The 22734-nt window shown below is 39.4% G+C and overlaps 1 protein-coding gene across 1 annotated transcript; it reads left to right on the forward strand.

Moving 5' to 3' along the window:
- The first annotated feature begins 487 nt into the window (after positions 1 to 487).
- PRKG2 (protein kinase cGMP-dependent 2) lies at positions 488 to 20959 on the forward strand. Its single transcript, XM_053940608.1, has 18 exons — positions 488 to 981; positions 3839 to 4005; positions 5573 to 5686; positions 8389 to 8494; positions 9703 to 9766; positions 10392 to 10469; positions 11486 to 11580; positions 12314 to 12382; positions 13114 to 13212; positions 14168 to 14318; positions 15638 to 15774; positions 15935 to 16024; positions 16204 to 16345; positions 17143 to 17306; positions 17922 to 18044; positions 18995 to 19057; positions 19911 to 19977; positions 20831 to 20959. The coding sequence occupies exons 1-18, from the start codon at positions 488 to 490 to the stop codon at positions 20924 to 20926; spliced, it is 2319 nt and encodes a 772-aa protein (XP_053796583.1). The 3' UTR covers positions 20927 to 20959.
- The last annotated feature ends 1775 nt before the right edge of the window (positions 20960 to 22734 follow it).

Consider the following 22734-nt stretch of genomic DNA (forward strand, 5'->3'; position numbering starts at 1 on the left):
CCTTTATGCCAGGCAGGTATGTACCCACTGGTCAAATTGGTCTGTCTATTAAATTAAATTGGTTTACACAATAATTATTCCTCAATGGGGAACTGACCCAACTTTTATTTTTTGCTTCTAACAATTTTCTTGCTTTAGCAGTCAAGCACAAGCTTTTCTCCTTCCTACTGTTTGTTTTGTCTTTGTTAGGCTGAAAGGAGCTTACACATCTCTTCAAGTCACAAAAATGAAGTAGTAGCCATGAGATCTTTTGCTTTGTTTCTACCACCCCTCCGTGCCTCCTCTCCTTGCCCTTTACTCTGCTGACTTGCAGGACTGGAGAGGATGAAAGCAATCAGCTGTGTTTACTACAGTTGCATATGGCAAGTTCAGCTGCCAGCTAATTGCTAAATTCACTGCTTAACATTCCATGACTTAATCTAATTTTTTTTCTTTGGGAATGAAATAAAACTGCAGATTTATTTTCCCACCTAGGTCTCTGGGCAAAATGGGGAACAGATTAGTGAAACCTAAGCAGCTGAGGCAGCCGAATAGGCACGTGGCAAACCTTGCTATTGGCTGTGCTGCCAGCCACAAGTTTCTGATGGACCCATGCCTAGGCATCAATGTGATCAATGGGCAAGCTGATGTCCTCTGCAGCAAGGTACTTGAACTGGAAAAGGAGCTGAAGAGAAAAGATCAGCAGTTGCAAGAGAGTCAACACCATGTTGCTGAGCTTCAGGAGCAGCTGGCTGTGCAGACTAAGGTCATAGCAGAACTCACCAAGGAGCTTCAGAGCAAGTGCATACAGTTGAACAAGCTGCAGGATGTTATTAGCACTCAAGGAGAGCACTCTCTTCAGCCTTCTCCATTTAAAGTTTCTGCTGACAGGAGAAGAGGAGCCAAGGAAGGTGTATCTGCAGAGCCGACGACAGGACTGTGTGATTTGAGCAGGCGAACTATGTTTTCCCTTGAAAAAGCAACAGTCCGGAAGGATTCAAGGTGAGCTCGTTTCAGAGGGCTTCCATGTTTGTGTCACAAGGTTATTGCTTATATCACAATTATATCCTCTCCTCATGATAAGTCAGGATTAAAGGATTCATCTTTTTCATGTAGGCTTTGCAGCTGTGGTAGATTCTGGTTGAGTTTGTGGGTAGCTTTGACCAAGAATCATCGGTGTCCCACAGACTTCTGATGAACAGTGGTGGGGGGGCCTCTGTATTTCAGATGAGAATCTTACAGTTTTTTTGGGATTTATCTTTATTGTCAGCTTCCTCCTTCCCTCCAGCTTCTAACAATCATGGTGTAGGAACTGAATCTTACTCATTCCTCCTTGAATCCAATTACACTTTCTAGACTCTGACAGACCCAGAAATCTCTGCGGTCAGAGCTGACCTTGCAGACAGAGATATCAGACTTATATCAGATATAAGAGATATCCTTAAGCATAACTTAGACCCTTCTTTCACCTTGCAGTGTAGACATAACCAGAGAGTCTGCTTAACATGCTGGTAGCCAGACTCTACCTGGACATCAGCCAGTGACTTTAGTGCCTTCAGATTTGTGAGGAGCTTTATTATTCATGGCATATCTGAGTCTTTACCACAGTAGACCTGAGAGTTATGAGGCGTGTTTTCTCATCCATCATGTCCAGCACTGCACCTTAGAGGGTGCCTCGTGAATCAGAGAGGCTGCCTGAGTCACCACAGGAGCTGAGAACTTCAGCTGGCAGTGTTTTTCCAGAGTAAGGGAACTGCATTAATATTTTATCACAAGTACCTGGGCAGCTTAAATCATAGTTTTAGGAGTGTTGTGTTTGTAACCTGTCTTCTCCTTGGCACGATCCTTGTACTGCAGTCCACCACATGGTTTTCTAGGGTGCCTTCAGAGACAAAATTGTAACAGCAGTGAGGAGAAAAGCCAGGAGAAGAGCCAGTGGATTAGCCAAGTGCAGCAGCCAGAACCAAAGCAAGTATTGCAGCTTAAGCAATCCAAACGTAATGCACATAATTTTTTGATGTTGTAGTAGTCAAAGTATTATTTGATCTTCCAGAAATTTTGGAAGCAAACATATGCCAAAAAAAGCACCACAAACCTGTACAGCTGTGCATAGCTATGTCTCTAAGTTAGATAAGCCTGTGATACACATGCACTTGTGTAAGGCCCTGTCAGCTTGCTGTTGAGACAGCCAAATGATGAAAGGCACAAACATTTGGTTTCCTTACCTGGTCTGTAAATGCTGTAGTAGGTCAAGTTCAGGCAGTTCAGACACGTAAGAACAAAAGTGTAATCTTCGCCGTCTACAGAATTCTGCTAATTTTGCTAATTAGAATAGCAAAATAGCTAAGCAGCAGAAAATTAGCAAAATTAGAAAATTAGCAAAATGAGCAAAAAATTAGCAGAATTAACGAAACAGAATTAGCAAAGACTGAGCCATTAGCCTGACAGTGTTTGTAGGGGTGTTCGGAGTTGCTGCTACCAGTAGCTGCCTCCCCTCTACAGAGAAAGGACTTAATGCAGCCCCACTGCTGTGTAAGGTAACTTTACAGTGCTCCTTGTGAAAGGAGCTGCCTCAGAAGGAGGGGAAGCTCCATGCTTCTTGAATTTGCATTGATTCCAGAGTGTCACCAGTCCCTTTTAGAAATATTTGTAAAACAAATGGCACAATTTGATGCTATTCATATGGCGGGGGTTTGAGTGCCAGACTTTTGTTTGGAGTATCTCAGCATGGATGATTTTAATGAAAGTTTTAGAAGCACAGTCTCCTCTTCTTTAGTTCTGGAAGCTTTTGTGCTCATTTTACGTATCGGGTTATATGCAATTACTGTATTTTATTGCAGTACTGTACACATGATGCAGGCCGGGATGAATCAAATTAGCAAGGTTGGTTTTAGATGAAAACTAAGTTAGAGCTTATATTCCAATAACCCTGTTGCTTTCAGCAGAAGGTAAATTATGATTCCTATTTCTAAACACAGTCCTCACCATAGCTACTTGGTTTTATTTTCCTGCATCATCTCATCACCTTTACTTATTTTCAGTCATTACATGACTAGTAACAATGTAAATGTATTTACGTGCCCTAGGTTTGTTCATTCCTGGGTTGTCCTCAGGAGATTTTTTTCCACATAACCTAGTTTTGATGACAACCTCCCATTGCTTTATGAATACAAACTAGAGGAGGCCTTAAATGCCTCAGAAATCTGTCAGGGTTTTGACTTTGTCAACATTAGGAGCATGGGGACTCGAAGGCAGAATTTATCTTTCACTTCAACAGTAAAAGAAAACTATCAGCAGGGCCATAAAAGCCCCATCAGTGCAGAAGTTTTTTAATTGCCTTAATTTCTGGTGAAGACTTGAGGCACTGCTTTATAGGATGTCCTTGAGCCAGAACATGCTCAAATCAATCAGAACCCATAGATTGCCAGAATGTACGTATGGCCTGCTTTGTTTCAGCTGGCTAGCCCTTATCCACAGATTCATCCATTGTTTCTTTTTCCATGTTTTCTCCTCCTTAAAATCCAACCATTGGGCTCTGTCGCCGGCAGCTCAAATACAGACAGTTCTTGTCTTTACAAGTCCCCCGTTTATATGCATTTACTGCAACAGGAAATTATGCAGAGGCTGTCTCAGGGAGCAGTGAGAACAAGATTGTTCAGTGAGATTGTTCCACCAGGTGACTACAGCACAGACAATTCCCTCACTAACCAGGCTACCATCCCACGAGCTCTAAACAAGGCAGGCAGAGCAGTGTGTTAGAAATGAGAGGAATCCTCTTGAGAGGAATGAATGCTTGGTGAATAACAAACCCCAGCCATGCTGGGCATTTTAAACTTCGTGGTTTTTCATTTGCAACCAGTGAGAAGAAGCTTATCACAGATGCCCTGAATAAAAACCAGTTCCTGAAGAGGCTGGAGCCCCACCAGACACGAGACATGGTGGAATGTATGTATGAGAGGACGTTCCAGCAAGGGAGCTACGTCATCAGACAGGGAGAACCGGGAAATCACATTTTTGTGCTCAAAGGTGAATATTGCTTACTTGTACAGCACACCAGTGCAAGGAACGGGAAAGGGGTCTGGAAGGTTTTGCAGGAAATCACAGTGAGGGTGTTTGGGCTCCTAAGTAATTTGTCCCTGTGGAGGGCAATGCAAGTTTTACCTGTGACTTTTATGAAATGGAGCACCTTGGAAACCTGAGTCTTGATTTAATGTGTTTTCATGACTTTTTTCATTTCTGAAAGCCCAGAGGCCAGCAGTTCCTTTCTGTTGTTTCTGTTGTTTCTGTTCCTTTCTTCTCCAGGGGAAGAGCAGGTATTATTTAAAATACAGAAAACTGCTCAATGGTGAAGCCACTCCTGAAATAAAGTTACTTTTCAACATTCATAAGATACCAGTTTTCTGTGTATGGGAAATTGAAAGATTAGGTCTGCATTCATTGTTCCCAAAGCTGAGAGTTTTTTTTTTTTTAAAAAAAGACCTGCTTGTCTTTTTCTGGGGAAAAAAAAAAAAGCTTTAGGATAAGAAGGCTTTCCTAAAATAAGGCAAACAAGTCTGAAATCATTTGTGCTGACTGCTACTGTGCCTCAAATTGCTGATCACCTGTAGTTTAACACCTTGAATTTGCTCCAGTCAGCAGTAAGATCTTTCATCATTTCACCATTAAAAATAAAAAGGGTTTAATTTGCATATTTCATCAACTGGGGACCACTAAAAGTCCCAGAGACTCATATGAATTAGAGCTCACACTATAAGGAGTATGTTCTGTTGAGGTGGGAATATTTAAACAGGAGTAAACTGGTATATGTTAGAAAGCACATTTTCTGGCTTCATATGGATGGGTTAGTTGGAAAAAAAATGATGGTAACTGTGTTAGGAAAACAGAAGTGTTAGAGGAAAAAAGAGGAGGCAGGATTTGTGATGGTGTGGTCATATTCTTGCAAGACAAAATGATAACATTCTGAAAACGGATGAAATATCAGAAAGGAGATGTGCACCTGGAACTTTTCCTGGCACATTAGAATCTTTCTTGAGGAGATGGTGTGGGCCTTGGAGAGAAGAGGGCAGAACTTTCATAACATGTTTAAGGGAAGATTTTTTGGGGCCAAAAAATGTGAAGTTCAGACTTCCTTTGACTTTTGCTAGTAAAGCTCAAGAACAACTTCTTGAATGAAGATTTAATGTGCTTTTAATTTTTCTGCCCTCTTCTTTGCATTCTGTATCTATATACACTCACACATCTGTATGAAGAGATAAACTATGAGTAATTTCTCCTGTGATCATTATTTTAAGGCTTCTTTCTTTACACCACACTGGAGTATCTGAACCACAAGTGAGTGGTTTGTTGTAGCAAAGCTTCATCCATCAGGATTTAGAATGGCCCTCCCTTCCAGAGTACATCTGTAGATTAGCAGTAAATTAAAAAAAAGTATCTTTACTGGTTTGTACATGTGTTTCAAAGCACTTTTTGCACTGTTGCTCCCATTCCTGTGTTCCAGGGAGTGGCAAAGTCAGAAATATATTGATTTGTTTTCCATTCACTCTGTGCAGCTGAGCACAGGTTTCATAGCTATTATCCTGATGATTTTTGACAGAGGGCAGCCTGGAAGTCTTTCAGCAGAATAAACTACTCTCCTCAATTCCTGTGTGGACAGCGTTTGGTGAACTGGCCATTTTATACAACTGCACACGGACAGCTTCTGTGAAAGGTACCTAAGGTTAAATGCAGCAACCTTGCTCAGAATGAAAACTGTGGGGTTTTTTTTGTGAGATCCCTGTTATATCCAGATTTTCTTTGAAATTTTCATTTAATAGATATTTACACATCTTGGTTATCTACAGTAAACTCATATTTCTTCCCAGAGTTCTTTCTTTTTGGGAATTCAAATAATACTATGCCATGAATGTCATTCCATCTTTGGTATAACCCTTGATAAACAATTAGGCACCTCCAAATTGTGCTGGATAGCCTGATCTGTAGCATGTTAACAACCAGGGCAGGATTGTGTTTTAATTTTGGATGCTTTAGTAGAGGTAGTGGTCTCTGGCTGTTATGTTCTTGTGTCAAATGCAGTGCTGAGGATGAAATCGCAGTGAGTTTGAAAGCATATGAAAACCATGGAGTTTTTAGTAGAGTGGGTACAATTCTAATTCAGTTTAAAATAAGCAGGAAATAGTTGTTTTTGCACTTCTTTTAGTTCTGTGTCATCGTTACGTTGCTGAGTCTTGCCCAGATCCATTTGCAGCTGGAAGTTTGGGGACTGACCAGGATGGAGTTGTTAAGTGTTGCTCTGATACAAAAATTCCTCTTCCTGCATAAGACTGGGTGTACATCCATTAAATACCCCCTGATTCCCTTTCCAACATGCCATAATTGCTCTGTGACAAACAAGTAAGTGACTAAATATGGTTAAGTTCATAATTTTTCCACTCTCCACCATTTCATAAATAATACTTTTGTTTGAAGACTAATTTCTGTTCTTGTCTAAATCTGCAGGGACTTTGTGCCACCAATAAGAATGAAGAGTTCATGTTGACTTAAAAAGGACCAAATGGAATAAAACAAGAAGTTGTTTGCTGTAAAAGCTTTTGGTCTTTCTTCCTGCACCCAGTTTATGCACTTAATCATTGCTGGCTTTGCAGATGGAAGTTATTACATGTAATCTGTTTTTGTTGCTGCCTGATAAACAGAACAGCAACACTAATGTGATTATTTTTCTTACTAACATGCTGTTCTAATTGAATATGTTCCCTATTTTTCTTTTTTGCCTGCTGTATAATATTAGCATTATAAAGTAGTGTTTCCACATAATAAGACATCAAGCTGCTTTAGCATTTTTGCTAGCATTAATTGGTTTTGAAGTCTGACAAGAATTGTCCAATTATGGACAAGAAAAGGTATTTGAAGACTTGCAAACACTGCAGAAATCCACCCCTCCCCAATAGCTTTCCTGTGATCCTTGTGGAGGAAGAGCAGCACAATGTCATAGCTGAGCATGAAGAGTGAGCACACATGTGAAACCTTTCCTGATGCTGGATCTCCTGACACCCTTTTCCTGCAGTCTTTGAAAACTCACAAGTGAAGGATTTCATCCAAACAACAGCTCAGTGGCTGCTGCTGCTCAGCAGCATCCTCACAGGCAGTAGCTGTATTTGAAACTGGCAATGTGATTTGCCCCTATGTTTCTGTATTTCTCTCCTTTTTTTAATCTCATCTTTGAGATTGCAGGCGTTTTTCTAACTCTATAACTGTTTCATTTAGTTAAGGGGCAAGATACAGGAGATACATCTGCAACAGGCTGGACACTTGCCATGTTTTCTTCATGCAAAGTGAACTGAAAGATGTTATCTAGGAGAGAAAAAAGTAACACCTTTGTTCTCCCATCCAGCAACCAAAAATATTTTTGATCTATTTTGATAGATGGCAGAGCATATGTGTATATTGTGTACAATGAGAAATGACTCTGCTTTGTTTTAAACCTGGCATTTTTTGTTCCTTGAAAAAAATGATTCTATGTTGATGATAAATAGAGGCAATCAATTGCCCCAAATTTTACTGTAAATTTTATCTCACAGAAAACACAGTTTTGTTCTTTCTTAGGGCAGAAGGAAAACTGCTGAATATGGTATAGCATCTTTTAAAAGAAGAGATTAAATTTAATAGAATCAACTTTTGCTTAAAAAAATAAGAACTGTTCTGTTGTGTCGATGATTGCACTCAGAGGGTGCTTAGGGGTTTGCATCTTTGATGCTGAATCCTGTGCCTGCTTACTGTCTTAATCATTTTATTATCTTTTGAAAATGAGTCATTAATATTTTGATTACCCTTTATTCCCTTATATAATGGGTAGTTTGGAGGAAAAGTGTGTGAGGATCACAGGATTAAATGAAATGAAATTTATTTCTTGATCTCTGTTGTTTCTATCTTAGTGCAGATAATTTGCATACAATCTGAATTTGTATATAATCTGAGTTAGAGTTTGATCCAAGGCACAGTACTTCATGACATAGATTTTGGAAAACCAGCCACATTCTTGTTTCTTTCAAATCAGCTTCTTTGCATTTTACAGCTTTTGAGTGCAGTGACTGACTGTGATTAGGATAGATTTTCCCAAATGTTCAGTCCTGTCGCTTTCAAGGTTGCTCAGCCTATAGAATTGCATGGAATTCTTCCCTAGAAGAACCATTTGGAAATCTATTCCTTACTTAAGTGAGCATTGTTTAAGTGGGGATTGAATTCTTTTTAAAGTCTGATTACAATAGGTGGTGGATATTTTAAAATTCAGCCTTGGGCCTTGTGAAATAGCTAGTCTGTCTTCTACCATGAGCTGATGCTGTAATATCATCCATCAAATAATTTGGAAACATTGCTGATTTTGGGGTTTTTTTTGTTTTGTTTGTTTTCTCAAAGCAATCACTAATGCTAAAACATGGGCACTCGACAGAGAAGTTTTTCAAAATATCATGAGAGTAACAGCACAAAACAGACAAGAGCAATACAGAAACTTCCTTAGAAGGTAAATATGATGAATTTCTATTTCTGATACTGCTTTGTGCATCTTACTAAGGTGCACAACAATACTGTGCCTGTCTTGTAAAGAGAGGAAAAGGTGCTCTTCATGCAACTATGGCCTCAAATGCCTGAATATTTGTCTTTTTTTTTCTTTTAAGATTCATAAAAGCTTCTTTCCACTTTAATTGTTTTTCTCCTACATCACACTAGAAAACTTCAATAAGTGCTTGAATGCCTTTAAGTAGTAAAAAGGTATGGGTCTAGAATTTAGAACAATATAATAAATAAAGTTAGGTAAACCCTCCAATGAGTAGTTAGTTTGCTGCTGGAGTAGATTAAGGAATATTCCTTATCCTTTGGAGATTTGAATATGAGATCTGCATGTCTCTCAACTTATGAACTAATTCCAACATAAATTACCAGGAAATCTGCAGGGTAGAATAATTCTCTCCTGCAGGGAATACTGAGAGTGGTGCCATGCTTCTCCTTAGGAAGATGGGGAAATCAGAGGTTCCAAACCACAATTAGAAATGTAATATTCTATCTTTTTAACACAGAATGACCATTCTGTTATGCCTTCAAGTCAAGATGCCAAGCCTGGCCATGCATAGAATGTCTTGTGTATTTTCACACCCCTCCCCACCTTTGATTTCTACACACACTTCTTTGCTGAGCCTAAATAGATAGAAAATTCTATAATTTCCTAATTTTTACAAGTCTAAGTGATCAGGGTGGAAGGTTTTTTCATTCTTACCAGCAAGCTCACAAAGTTTTTACTATAATTGGGTTATCTATCAATAGCTGTCCAAAGAGTACTGAAGTTTTTACCTTTGATTTTGCAGTCTCTGCAGTGCACTTGAAAATATATTCTTGAATTGCTATAATGTCTTGGGTTTGTAATTGCTGGATTCTTTTGAAATCAAGCCTTTTGCCCACTAGAGTCCTTCCTCTCCTGAAGCACAAAGTTGATTTACAAACTGACCAGTGTTTGCCACATTTCTAAGTTGTTTAAGTTTTGTTTATCTAAAAACCAGGATGAGAATGCTTGAACCTTCTAAATTAAGATTTAGTTGTATACTGTGTTCACCACTAGGTTAACTAGTTATAAAATTTGACTGTAAAAATTGCATAGATGAGAAGAGATCAGAAAAGATTGTTAATGATAACTACTTTGGGTTGTGGGGCTTTTTCTATTTGTTTGTTTTCTGGAAGTGTGTCCCTGCTGAAAAACTTACCTGAAGACAAATTAACCAAGATCATGGACTGCCTGGAAGTGGTAAGATATTGTTAAGTTTTTCTAAACAGTATTCAGTAAACTTCCAAAATAACAAAAATAAAAAACAACCAAGCTTTTTTAATATGAGAGTGGTTTTGGAGTGGTCAGAGTTGAATTCCAGGTTGGCAGAAAATAATAACATTTAGTGACACAGAAGTAAGTTATATTTTTGGCATCAAAGGAGTCAAGCAAGTAGTTAAGAGGATTTGTAATCTATCCTTTATTAAGATTAAGTACAACGTTGCTCTCCAGGACTCTTTTGGTAATCAAATTTACCTCTTTGTGATGTGGTTATGTAATACTTTCATATCCCTTGGACCACATACACTGCAAAATGTAAGGGAAGAAGGCATTAGGTCCCCAGCACATGAATCCAGCCAAATATCTGTGTGCCTTAGGGCTGCATTTGCCAGCAGCCTTTGAAGGTAAAGGTTTGATACATAACCATAGCTGGGATTTTTTTTTTTCCCCAAGGACAGTGGTAACTCTTTATTCTTTTCACATGGAGGCATGAAGGATATAGGAAGTTAAAGATCAGTGAAACATCCACACGTGTGTTAAGGACTCTGCATAGTAACCTTGAAAGATTTATTGGATAATATTTTCTCTCACTTGCCTCTCACAGGAGTACTATGACAAGGGAGATTACGTTATTCGGGAAGGAGAAGAAGGAAACACCTTCTTTATAATAGCAAAAGGAAAGGTAAGGTAAAATAAACCTAACTTATAAAATAGCATGTACAAACACTTGTATCTCAAAAGCCACTTTAAGGGGTGTGGTCTTCAGTAAAAATGTTGCAGAGTGTTTCTGCACATGCTGTTAAACTCACAATATCGTGATAAAAGCCTGGAGCAGCATTGTAGAGGTTCGGGGAACCTAATTTTTCATTCACAATGAACTCACGTTATACTATTCTAATTACAATGTAATTAAATTGTGTCCTGAAGCCTCTCGACTCCATGGCACAGATGTAAAGCCAATTTTTTTTGTAAATGAGATTTGACCCTACATCTTCTCCTAGATGGTGCAATATCTGATGCACAAAACATAGACTTGTGAAAAGTCTAAGTAATGGAGTCCCAGGCTCAATGCAGAATGGCCTTTGAGGTGTCTCAGAATCCTTTCATTTGTTAGTCCCAGAGGAGCAAGGCAGCAGCCTTTATCCCTCAGCTGATACCTTGGAGGCTGACACGGGACTCTAAAGAATTAAATCAGGAGAATTTTCCTCAGTAACTTCCAGTTTCCGAAACATCTCTGTGTCTGTAGATTTTTCTAGTTTGTTTTTTGCTAACATGGGCATCAGCAGAATGTGCTCCTGTGGAAGCAGAGGGGAAATGTTAGTTAATGCTTCTGGAGTGCTGCCTATTTAGCTGAGAAGAGGAAAAGCTCATATGACATCTGCCCACTGTGGGAACTGAAGTATTTTTCAGTCTTTCATTAAAATGTGACTTATCCTGCTGCTCTGTTTCAAAAAGAATGAGGAGAAAATGTTGAGAGGTTGCCAACAATGAATATATTCCTTCTTCTCAGCAAAAATCAGAGAGGCATCAGGGAATGTTTGGGTGTAATTTTTGAGAGGAGGGGTAACAATATATATCTGTAACTCTTTCTGCAGCATTACTGAGTTTAAGACATTTCTCAAATACACAGAAAAGAAAGAAAATCATGCAATACTTTGAAACTCTCTCTTACAAAATTTTTGTTCCTGTACTTTGCAGGTGATAGTTACCCAGAGTACTACAGACCACTCGCAGCCTCAGGTGATTAAAAATCTACACAAAGGAGATTACTTTGGAGAAAAGGCTCTCATTAGGTTAGTTCACACTGTCTGATTCACTCTATGTAGGATTTCAATTGTCCCATCACTGTGTGTCAGATTCTACAACTCATGGCTGTTTCGAATACAATATTTCTTTTGATTGTAAAGTCAGTAGATGAAGGTAGGGACCAAATTTGTGTTAATGTTGCAGAGAGAGCTTGAAAGTTTACACTGGCATCTGCCTTTGGTTTTCCCTGCAGAAGTCAAATTCTGGCCCTCTGCATTGTGGCTTACTGTTAATACTTCAGTAAAAACTGTGGTGAGAACTTGTGCCAGGTTGTAATTGCCAGAAGGGATAAGGTCCATTGTGACTGGAATGAGCTCCTGATTCCATTGCCCATGGCAGTAAGAAACAGAGAGAAGGAGTCACACAGTACATATATACATGTGTGATTGAGTGGGGAGTCACTTGGGTTTGGGAATGTTTTATATCCAAGGATCTTTGTAGAAATAAGTAGCAAATCCTGATGTAATGATAATTACACCTCACCTTAATTTCTTGGAAGGTTGCTAAAGGACGTCGTGATCCAAACCCAATTGAAACTGGAAAAGATACTGTGCTAGACCATGATAATGACTAGTAAAATGCTAAAGTTTGTATTTGGTTCAGCAGCATTAATCCAGGTACAGGCTGCAGAGGCCTTTGAGGAGTTTCACCTAGAGAGTGCGAGGTACTTTGAGGATTTTGACATGCTTCTGAATTCTCCTAATGCATTTCAATTCTCAGTGACGACGTCAGATCAGCCAACGTTATTGCAGATGACTACAATGTGGAGTGCCTCGTTATAGACAGAGAGTAAGTGCATTACACTTTCATAAAAGGATTGCATCCTCTTTCAGTAGGTTAACATGACTTTCAGTGGGTTAATGTGACTTCACTGTAGGCAAAACCACAATGTTTCCTTGAATGAATCCTGAGTGGTTGTGCTTTAGGAATCCTGATGGAGACAGCCTGACAGCAGGTGCCGGAGCACAGAAGCTTAAGAGTAGTTCAGAGTTACTATTTTCTTTCTTTCCTTGTAGTAGTGATGTTTATCCTGATTTCCTGGGACAGAGGTTCCTAAGGCCTGTTCTTGTCAGTGAAGACCAATACAAAGAGAGCATTCAGTAACTCTGCCTTCTCTGTCACCAGAGTCCCTGTTCCATTTAGTAATGGGTCCACATTTGCCTTTGTTTTCATCCATTTACTGATGTATTTGAAGATGCCTTTCTTCTTGCCCTTGACATCCTTGGCCAGATTAATTCCAGGTGGGCCTCAGCCATCCTTGTCTCATTTATATTTACCCTGACAACCTCTCTATATTGTTCCAAGTAGCCTGACCCAGCTTCCATCTCCTGTGTGTTTCCCACTTAAGCCTGAGTAATTACAGGAGTTCTTTATTTCTCCACACAGGCCTCTTGCCCCCTTTGCCAGATTTCTTGATCATTTCTTGAGCCTGGAGGAAGTGATTCTTGAGTATCCACCAACTCCTACTGGGTCATGATTCAAATGTTCAGCAGTTTATGATGTTTCCTTTGTGGTTTTAGGACATTTAATCAGACTGTTGGCACTTATGAGGAGCTGCAAACTTACCTGGAAGGTTATGTGGCCAATCTGGCCCAGGCTGATGAAAAGAGACATGCAAAGTAAGTCAGATCATTTGTTTGTTACACCTATAGTAGCTAATCATAAAAAAGAGCCATGGATACATAAGTAAAATCATGGATGGTAGTTGGAAGGAGATGGACCCCTAGGAATGACAGCAGTCACTGTAACAAAATAGTCTGGCTATGCTTATGGAGCCCAACAAGCTTTTTCTGATACAAAGATTACAGAGAATCTCAGGGTATTGACTTCCAAGCAAGAATTCATTTGATTCCTGGAAAACTGAGCACAGGAAAAAAAATTATGTTTTGCTCAAATAGATTTTGCATTTTGATGATAAGTTCTTTGACTGGTAAAAAGCCCTGAAGGCCAACTTTAACTCCAGGTTGAGTTAAGGAATCTGTATTGCTGTGCAAAAGATTAAGTGCCATTTCAAAAAGAAAGAAGCAGACATAAAGAAACAGTTTATTTTTAATGTTTCAGTGTAGCACTGATGGTATTGATGTCTACTCTTAGCTGTGGGCCCCACTTTTACTTTATGTAATTTTGATTTCAGTCTGAGCACTGCTGGAAGGTTAGCAGAGAGTGTTTTTCCTCTGTTTAGAGGAAATCTAAACATTCTTATTTCTGATATCTGCAATCTTATTTCTGATAATTCTACTGGAACTGGTACACAGTCCTTCAAGCATTGTTTCTCCAGCTTGGACTGCCCAAACTTTTGCAGCTGCCTGCATCAACAGGAATCTCACCAGGGATCGGTTCTTGCTAAAATTACTGTCAGTTCTATTCGGTGAATTTCAGTCTCATTTTTCTTCTTATTTACTTCTATAGAATTCCATTAAGATTCTGCTGGGAAATAAAAAGGGTTTTCTTTCCTCTTTCTCCTTTCCCACTTCCCCTTTCCTTCTTTTCCATTTCCTTTCCTTTCCCTTATATAGGATCATTAAAAGTAATGGCAAGGAAAAGCACTAACCTATGTTAATTTTCTTAATGCAGAGGAAGATCCTTCTGTGGACAGCTGACCAAAGAGGTGTCTTTGGAGATGATAGAGCTGAAGGAGAAAGTAGCCCAGTTCCCTCCTTCCCCATTCCAGAATTTAGAAGTTGTCACAACTCTGGGTGTTGGTGGGTTCGGAAGGGTTGAGCTTGTAAGAGAATGTTTTAAAATTATTCATGTAGCTCTCTGTCTTGGATGATTGATTTAGCACTGAATAATGTGAAGGATTTTGGTATTCTATGTGCTTGTGCCCCTCAGGCAGAAATAATTCTCCATAAAGCAATGCATAGTTAAAAAAAGCATTTCAGGACTTGGGTGTTTAAAGAAGCAAATCCATTCTTGTGTGCCTCTTATCTCCTGCTGTTAAAAGTACCTTCCTGGTCACTAAACACAGTCATCAGTTTGTACATGATGGAGTTTATTTGGAGTTTACAGATGTGCCTGTGTGCATTATGTCCCCTGAATGGCAGGCCTTTTTCCAGGAATCTGCCTGGACGTGGAGCAATCTGAATGGCACCACACAGTCTGTGCTGGTAGAACTGCTTCTGTATGCCCCACAGCAGCTCCAGCCAGGAGCTCAGCTATCTCTGAGCTGTGTTCACTGGGAAATTTCCAACAATTTGCAGTGGCTCTTTTGAGTCATATTCAATAGCGTGATCAGCTCTGCTTCTGGGCTACCAAGAGCTTCATTAGCCCAAAGCCTTAAATTCCACTCGCCTCTGGCTGAGCTGCAAACATCTGACAAAAACCTGAATGCTTTTTGTGCAGGCTGCTGAAGGTAATGGTAAATTAAAGGAAAATGTGTGCTTTTAGTGAAGTCAATAATCCTTTACAGTAGTAAGACCATCAACTGTTTCATTCTGATTCATGCTTCACCAAAAAAAAAAAAAAAAAAAAAAAAAAAAAAAAAAAATCCACACTGGAATTCTACTTCAGCAATCTGAATACTAAGCTAAAAATTGAATTCTCATCCAGCTGTAGAACACAGATATCTGCTTCCTTTATTTCCAAGAGGCCCTGTTTTAACTTCCATCTTTTTACTGCATATTGGATAATATTTCAGTGTAATGCAAAATCATTTGTAAACATTCTTCCTAAACTGCCTCTCCTTTTTATTTGTTTGTATTATGCTGGTGATTAGAAATCTTAAATTGAAATTGGGACCCACTGTGATATAAACTCCTTGTAATATGTAGTACCTGTCCAAGCTGCTGCTATTTGGTACATATAAAATGAACAGAGGGAACATTTCACTTTACAAGTGGGGACTGGGAAACTAAAATATCTGATGCTTGGCTTAAAATTGCACATAACAGTTCTGCCGAAAATCTGGATTTTTTTCCCTTGTTACAGCCATCAATTTCAGTCCTGTGCTGTGTTGAAAAAGATGGATATCAATGTATCTACTGAGAACGATTTAGTAAAACACCCTTTCTTTGCCTCATGTGTTTTCATCATTTTCATTCGCAGGTTAAAGTTAAAAACGAGAACGTGGCTTTTGCTATGAAATGTATAAAGAAGAAACACGTGGTGGACACCAAGCAGCAAGAGCATATCTATTCTGAGAAGAAAATCCTCGAGCAGATATGTTCTCCATTTGTTGTAAAGTAAGTTGAGCATAAGGTTCCCTTGATTTTGTCCCCTCACTGACCCCTGGGGCAGCACTATTAGGAATGGGGTTTGGCACACATGAGTTCTGCAGGAAAGACACTGCAAGTCTTGCTTTTTCCTTTGCTTTTCCTAAATTGCTGCTGTTTGTCTCCACAGGCTGTATCGCACATTCAAGGATAACAAATACGTGTACATGCTCCTGGAGGCTTGCCTTGGAGGGGAATTGTGGAGCTTGCTGAGAGACAGGTAACAGCAAACACAGCATAACCTTGCCCTTTATAGTCAGCCCCATGTGGCTACTGAGTAGGTTCACCATTCAATGAAAAGATGTTTGGTTCAGTTTGGTTAATATTCTGGTTGTTACGTATTATCTGGTTAATAACTGAGGCATTTTCAGAACTTGATTGCAATTGTTTTTGTTCCAGAGGCAGCTTTGATGAATTCACCACAAAGTTTTGTGTTGGGTGTGTGACAGAGGCTTTTGACTATCTGCATCAAATAGGAATTATCTACAGAGACCTGAAGCCAGAAAATTTAATTTTGGATGCTGAAGGATATATAAAATTGGTAAGATGTAATCAATTGTAATGTTATCCTTTTGTGCCTGTATCCTGTTTCTTTGCAGGGGGGGATATAAATAGCATGTAATTATAGAACCAGGATCCTGGAGTGTAGTAACTCTTGTGCTTCAGCAGTAAGAGGGAGGACTTCTCATTGCACAGTGAGAAACAAAGGCATTGCAAAGCCACTGCAAGCCTTGGACAAACTGGGGAATTGCAGCCTCTGAGAGCTCTTGCTGCAGTATAAGCAGCAAAAGAAAAAATTCTCCCAGCAGTCAGTTTTATTGTAAGAAGAGAAACCACATTTCCCAGGTGCAGAATTACCTCCCTGTCCAGTCTCATACAATCACAGGTTCAGCATTCATTGATTCAATTTACAATCATAGATTCCCCCCTCTTTGTAGAGGGAACGTGGAAAAGAACTCCTGCCATGCTTTACTGTGACCAAGAGATGTGCAACAAGAATATCCTTCAGGGAGCTTGAAATATCCATTCTGAAGAAAATGAGCAACCCACTGCTTTCCAGGGACAGTAACTCTCATGTCCTCAAGGAAATAATGGGTTATTCTCCCCAGAAGGAAAACTATTCAGAAAATTACCTGTGATAATAAATGTATCTGTTTTATAACATTCAGTAATCCAGTGGAATTACCTCTCTCTCCTTCACAACTACACTGTGTGGTTGCTCTAGTTGTAAACTAGCAATTGTGGGATCTTTGCAGGAGCTGGGGAAGCAATTAAGACCTTAAGGCTTCCCAGTGCAAAACTCCTCTGCATTATGCAGCATATGTTGATTTTGATCAGGTTGATTTTGGATTTGCAAAGAAGATTGGATCAGGGCAGAAAACCTGGACGTTTTGTGGAACCCCTGAGTATGTTGCCCCTGAAGTCATTCTGAGTAAAGGCCATGACTTCAGCGTGGATTTTTGGTCCCTTGGGATTCTTGTGTATGAACTCCTCACTGGCAGGTAAGTGCCTCCTACTGAACGTTCTTACCTAGTTTGGCTGTTATTAGAAACCTTTCCAAGGTTATTTTTGGACAGCCTTGCAAAGTGATACTTCTTTATGCATGTCTTGCCTTCCATCATTTCAGAAATGTCACAGACCAAGTGGGTTACATATTCTCAGTTCTGGCTTCTCCAGGCACAAGCTGTAATTGGCAGGTGCAGGGCTGCTGCTGATGTTTCCTGTGAGGAACAAGTGACAGCAGACTGTTCTCTTCCCCCTTAGTGGGTGATGGGGTGCAGTGGGGTGGATGAGCTGTAAGCAGGGCTCTCTCTTTAGCTCCCTGCACACTCCCATGACAACTCTTTGGGAGTGCTCAGTGGCAATGCAAAGTGGAAGCTTCTCTGAGTTAGGCTCAAAGGGACACGTGGTCATGCATTTTACCTGGTACCTACAGGAAGCTTCTCAGCTTCAAGCCTTTCTATTATCTTAGGCTGAAAGGGTGAGGGTTGTAAAAGTAGGACGGTGGGCTTTTTTTCCATATTTTTTCTATTTTCTCAAATATTTGCTTGGATAAGTACTAGCCACATCTGCTCTTGCCAGATGTTCCACTTATCAGTGTTGCTTTCCTTTTCAAGCCCACCATTCTCTGGAGCTGATCAAATGATGACATACAATTTGATTCTCAAAGGCATTGAAAAGCTGGATTTTCCCAAAGTAATAACAAGGCGACCTGAGGATTTGATCCGCAGACTCTGCAGGTAGGAGGGGCAGTTTGGGGCAAAGCCTGAGTGTACAGAGATTGGGCTTTTTTAGGACTCAGACTGAGCATTGAATTCCTGACAACCTCATTTGGAATTGTTATGCATGGCGTGGTCTATTCTGATTGAATTCAGTATGCATTGCACACCCCTGAATGTGTCACACCTCTGAGTCTGCAGAGGCAGCAGAGGCTCTGGGCTTTCTCTGCAGCTGGGAATTTTTTCTGAAACACATCTTTGGGAAAATTTATTAAGTGGGGGCTGAGGAAAGAGCTAAGGAATTTGATTTTCAAATCAAGCACATTGTTAAAAAAAAAAGAAAGAAAAAAAAATCTTCCAAAATTACTTAGGCATATAGATTCTACAGAAAACATAGGACACTTAAAGACTGGCTTAAATCCTTTACAAAATGTGCAGAAGGTGGTATTTCAAAAGGGCCAGCCTAACCTTGTGGCCTGCACAACCTCTGGCTGGTAACTCTGACTTTGGATTCCCAGCTCCTGTGGGATTTCATCCATGGCACTGGGAACAGTATTCAACATTCTTGTGTACCACAATTGGAAGGATCTTTGTGGCTGTAAATTTTGATCTGCCTCCTTTTGTAACCCAGACCTGCTGGCCAGGATAAAAAAAAAAGGATGTGCAGATAAAACTCAGCCAGCTGATTTCCCTGTGCTGCTTCTCACAGCTGAGTGACACTGTTTTGGCTTTCTAGAAGGTTTCTCCATCTTCAGAAAAAAGGAGCAGTGAGCAACGCCTCATTATATCTCCTCATGAGGCGACATGTTTTATGCAAGCTGCATCCCTGTGCAACCATTAAATGCAAGCAGTTAGGACCTATAAATGGTCTTTTTAAAATAGGACTATTTTATATATTCTTATACTAATTATTTTTCGGTTTTTTTTTCTTTTTTTATTTTTTTTTTTTTTTTTTTTTTTTATTTTTTGAGGCAAAACCCTACAGAAAGATTAGGCAATTTGAGGAATGGAATAAATGACATCAAGAAGCACAGGTAAGCAAAAGAGACTTCCAAGAAGAAAATTTGGGGCTTAATTTGAAATATTTTTAATATGCTAGAACCCAGACAGGTAAACTCATAGACATCCCTGTTGCTCTTGAGTATTTTTGCAACTATAGCAAGGAACAAAATGAATGTAAATCCTCAGCATTATTATCTAGAAATCTTATTTTTTACTGGTTTTGCTGCAGGTTATTGATGTAGGAGTTTAATGCAGTTCTCAGAGAAATCGATGCCAGTTCAGCATCTGCCTCTCTGACCTCCTGACCCTTCAACATTTGATTTTTAAGAATGAGTAGTTAAGGGCTCCAGAGCAATAATTTGAGGGGTTTTGTCCTCTTTCTTGTAACAAAGAAAGTCTTTCTCATAATGAATTTTTCTAATGCAAGTCTTTCTTCTAACAAAGAAAGTCTTCTGTAAATGAAACATTTTCTGCTTTCTCTTTTTACCTGACTTGTTTCTAAGCCCTACACTTTGTGCTTGGAGAAAGCAGTTCTTCAGTTTTTTCTGCTTGTCTTCCTCTTCTCGTGCTGTAAAAAGGGTGGCATCCCAAGGAGACACACAAGTCTCTGCAGGGCTGTGTTTCTGCATGTATTAACCTGCCTGTCTGTGCACCTCCTCCATACAGAAGTGCCAAAGGTCCTGCTGGTCCTGAAGCTGCCCCTGCCTTGTATGGCAACGACGGTGCTCGGGATTCCTCCTTCTAACTGCGTTGTTACAGGAGCTGACATTGAGAAAAGCTTCTTATAGCCCGTGATTTTTCAGCTCTTTGTGGTATAATGTCAGAAAAGAACCTGTCTTTCTCTTTTGATCTCTCCCTGTCTGTTTTTCATCTCTTTTTAATCAGGTGGTTGAGTGGTTTTAACTGGGATAGTCTGAAAGTGAGGAAATTAACATCGCCTTTAAAAAGAGAGGTATTGCCTTTGGCTTTCAGTATCATAATGCTTTACTAACACAGCTTGGCTACAAAGGAGAACTGATGGTGATAGCAAAATTTCCCAAAGACACATTTGAATTATTACAGCTCAACATTTTTTGTGAAAATTGAAGGAAAGAGAGACAGCAAGCAATACATAACTTACAGTCAGTTAAGTAATGGAAATATTATTCTGCCTGTGTACTTTGTATTACATTTTCACCATTACTAGAACAAATGGTGTTTGGTCAGAAACTAATATTGAAAAAAATATATCTCCCTTGGTAATGGGCACATAATTAAGATGCACTGTTCATATTACTGTGAAGAGTACAAATTCCTGTGTTCTCCTACTACTGAGTTCCAGCATATCCTTGAGTAAGCTCCCAGTTTTAAATGGCCTATTTGTTTTTGCCCTGAAATGAAAAAAAGACTAAGGATAAATCATTTGAAACTCACTTTGATCTTAATTTGAAACAAAAAGTAATTCTGAGGTCTGCTTTGAGTAGCTACGCTATGAGTGTAGATTTGGCCTTAAATAGCATTCCAATTGTACAGCATGGCCCAGTTTTCTTACTGAATTAACAGGGCTTTGAATGAAATCGAGGATTTGATATTTGGGAAGTCCTTTTGTACAAGAAGGCTAATGCCACTGTCCTGTTGTATAATGTAATTACTGGAGGTATTTCTTTTAGAGAATGAGGAATTGCATCCATTGAAAGACATAATTTTTATCATATTAGCTTTTCATTTCCATGTTGGGAGCAACAAAAATTATGCATAATCAATAGGGAACATTTTCAAAAGGTACTTTCTGAAACACACTTTTGTTTGTGTTTTCAATGTCCTAGTTGTCTGGACCAACTGATTACAGCTACTTTGACAGCTATCCACCTGAAGTGGGAAGCCCTCCAGATGAACTTTCAGGCTGGGACAAGGATTTCTGATCATTTTTCCTTCTGGCACATTTATAGAAACTCATGGGCATCAGTTCTATTTTGTTTCTTCCTTAAAATGAAGTTACACAAATTACACAGCACTCCTTGAAGAACAGAAGACAGTACAGGACCAGAACTTGTTTGGATAATCCACCAAAATCTGTGCATTTTATTGCAAGGGCATGCATTCAGTCAGCAGATGTAACCTGAATTTTTTTTTTTGATACACAGTGTCTCTATGAACATTTTCCGGATGCCATTGATCGGATCTATGGTTTTGCCACTAAAAATGTCACTAGCTAAAGTTTTGATATTGACAAGGTTACCATACATCTTTTTTTGGGTGGAGAGGATGGGTATCAGAAGCCAACAGTTGTGACATTTGTCAATAGCTCAAACTATAGGCACTTATTTTTCTTTTTCTCTGCTGTGCTTCACTTTCCCCCCAAAATGTCCTGCATTGCATTGATCCAGAAATGTGTAGAAAAGAGAATTTTACTGAAAGGTTGATTTGATTTAGCTGCAGCTAAAAGGGTATCACTGTGTAAGCTGACTGCCTGTCAGTCTAGTTTTGCACTAGGTTGGATATGTGAGACTGGTCAAACAAAAAGGTATATGCATAATAGAAGTTGCCTAGAGAATCAGACTGTGCTGTGCATTTCCCTTACTGCTTCAAAGAGCCATGTGCCTTTCTTAAAATGTTTTGCTTTTGTGTTGTGTTAAGATAAAATAGATGGACAAAAAGCTTTTACCTTGCAGGGAAAAAAAGCAGATGGATGTTGTGCATTCGTGGCTTATACAGGAAAATTCTGTGTTATGAACCTCAGCTGCTGTTGAAGTAGGGATGTTCCTGGGTTTCATGCTGGGTTTATGGGATGGATGCATCTGCAGCCACTGCTTGGATTTATTTCAGCTCCTGCTGAGACCAAGTCCAATCTAAATTTCCAGACTGAAGCTGCCGCAGCATTACCGCGTTTCACGTGCTGGATGGAAAACCTCCCGGGCAACTGGTAGTGTGTGCTCAGGGTTTAGTTACCCATGGCTGCTGGATCATCTCCCTAGCTGCTGCTCATGACTTCTCCCACTGGGAAGGGAAAAATGAGGGAGGGAATGCCTCAGGGGCAGTTCCATGGTTTGTTACGTGATTATAATTATTTTTCACTGGTGGGTGACTATCGCTTTGACGGCAAATCAATTCAAATATTTTGCATAGCCTTCAGCCTGAATAAGGCAATAGGATATTTTCCATTGAATTTAATGAAGGTTGGATGGAGCCCTTGAAAGAAGACGCTACATATTTAGCTGGTTTTGTTTCTCTGCCTGTTTGCAAATTATTATGGAAATTTGCAGCCAGCAAAGCCTGTGCAAAGTGGAATCAGAGAAGGTGGAGCAGAGGCTGTAAGCTGGGACCCTAGATGGTTGCAACATAACTTTGTTTAGTAATACCAAAGACTAAATTTTATTTTCAGGATTTAGACAAAGCACTAGACGTTATGTATTTGTGTTTCTCTGTGCATCTGTCTTTCTCTCATAAATATTTTTATTACAGTCAAAATAATATTGTGCCAAGTTTTCTAAAAAGCTTTTGAATGTATTTTTCCATTGTATTTATATGTAGTTTCCTTATATATATATATATATATAAATAATAATGGGGGCTATATATATGTTTTTTAAGTGAAAAATTATCTGTATGATAAGTTTAGTGCAGTTAGCAGTAAGTCTGTGCAGCTGTGGGATATATTTCCTTTATAAGATTTAACTTAGCTTGTTTATTTGTGTGCAAATAAAGTAAGCTTATAATGTAACGAGATGAA

Source organism: Vidua chalybeata, chromosome 4 (genome assembly GCF_026979565.1).
Source record: "Vidua chalybeata isolate OUT-0048 chromosome 4, bVidCha1 merged haplotype, whole genome shotgun sequence".
Taxonomy (NCBI): Eukaryota; Metazoa; Chordata; class Aves; order Passeriformes; family Viduidae; genus Vidua; species Vidua chalybeata.

Bases quoted from the DNA above. Each gene is read 5' to 3' on its own strand.
- PRKG2 (XM_053940608.1), top strand. From the start codon at position 488: ATGGGGAACAGATTAGTGAAACCTAAGCAGCTGAGGCAGCCGAATAGG. The intron at 8,495-9,702 runs GTAAATATGATG...GTTTTCTGGAAG, and splicing joins TACAGAAACTTCCTTAGAAG to TGTGTCCCTGCTGAAAAACT. The intron at 17,307-17,921 runs GTAAGTGCCTCC...TTCCTTTTCAAG, and splicing joins TATGAACTCCTCACTGGCAG to CCCACCATTCTCTGGAGCTG.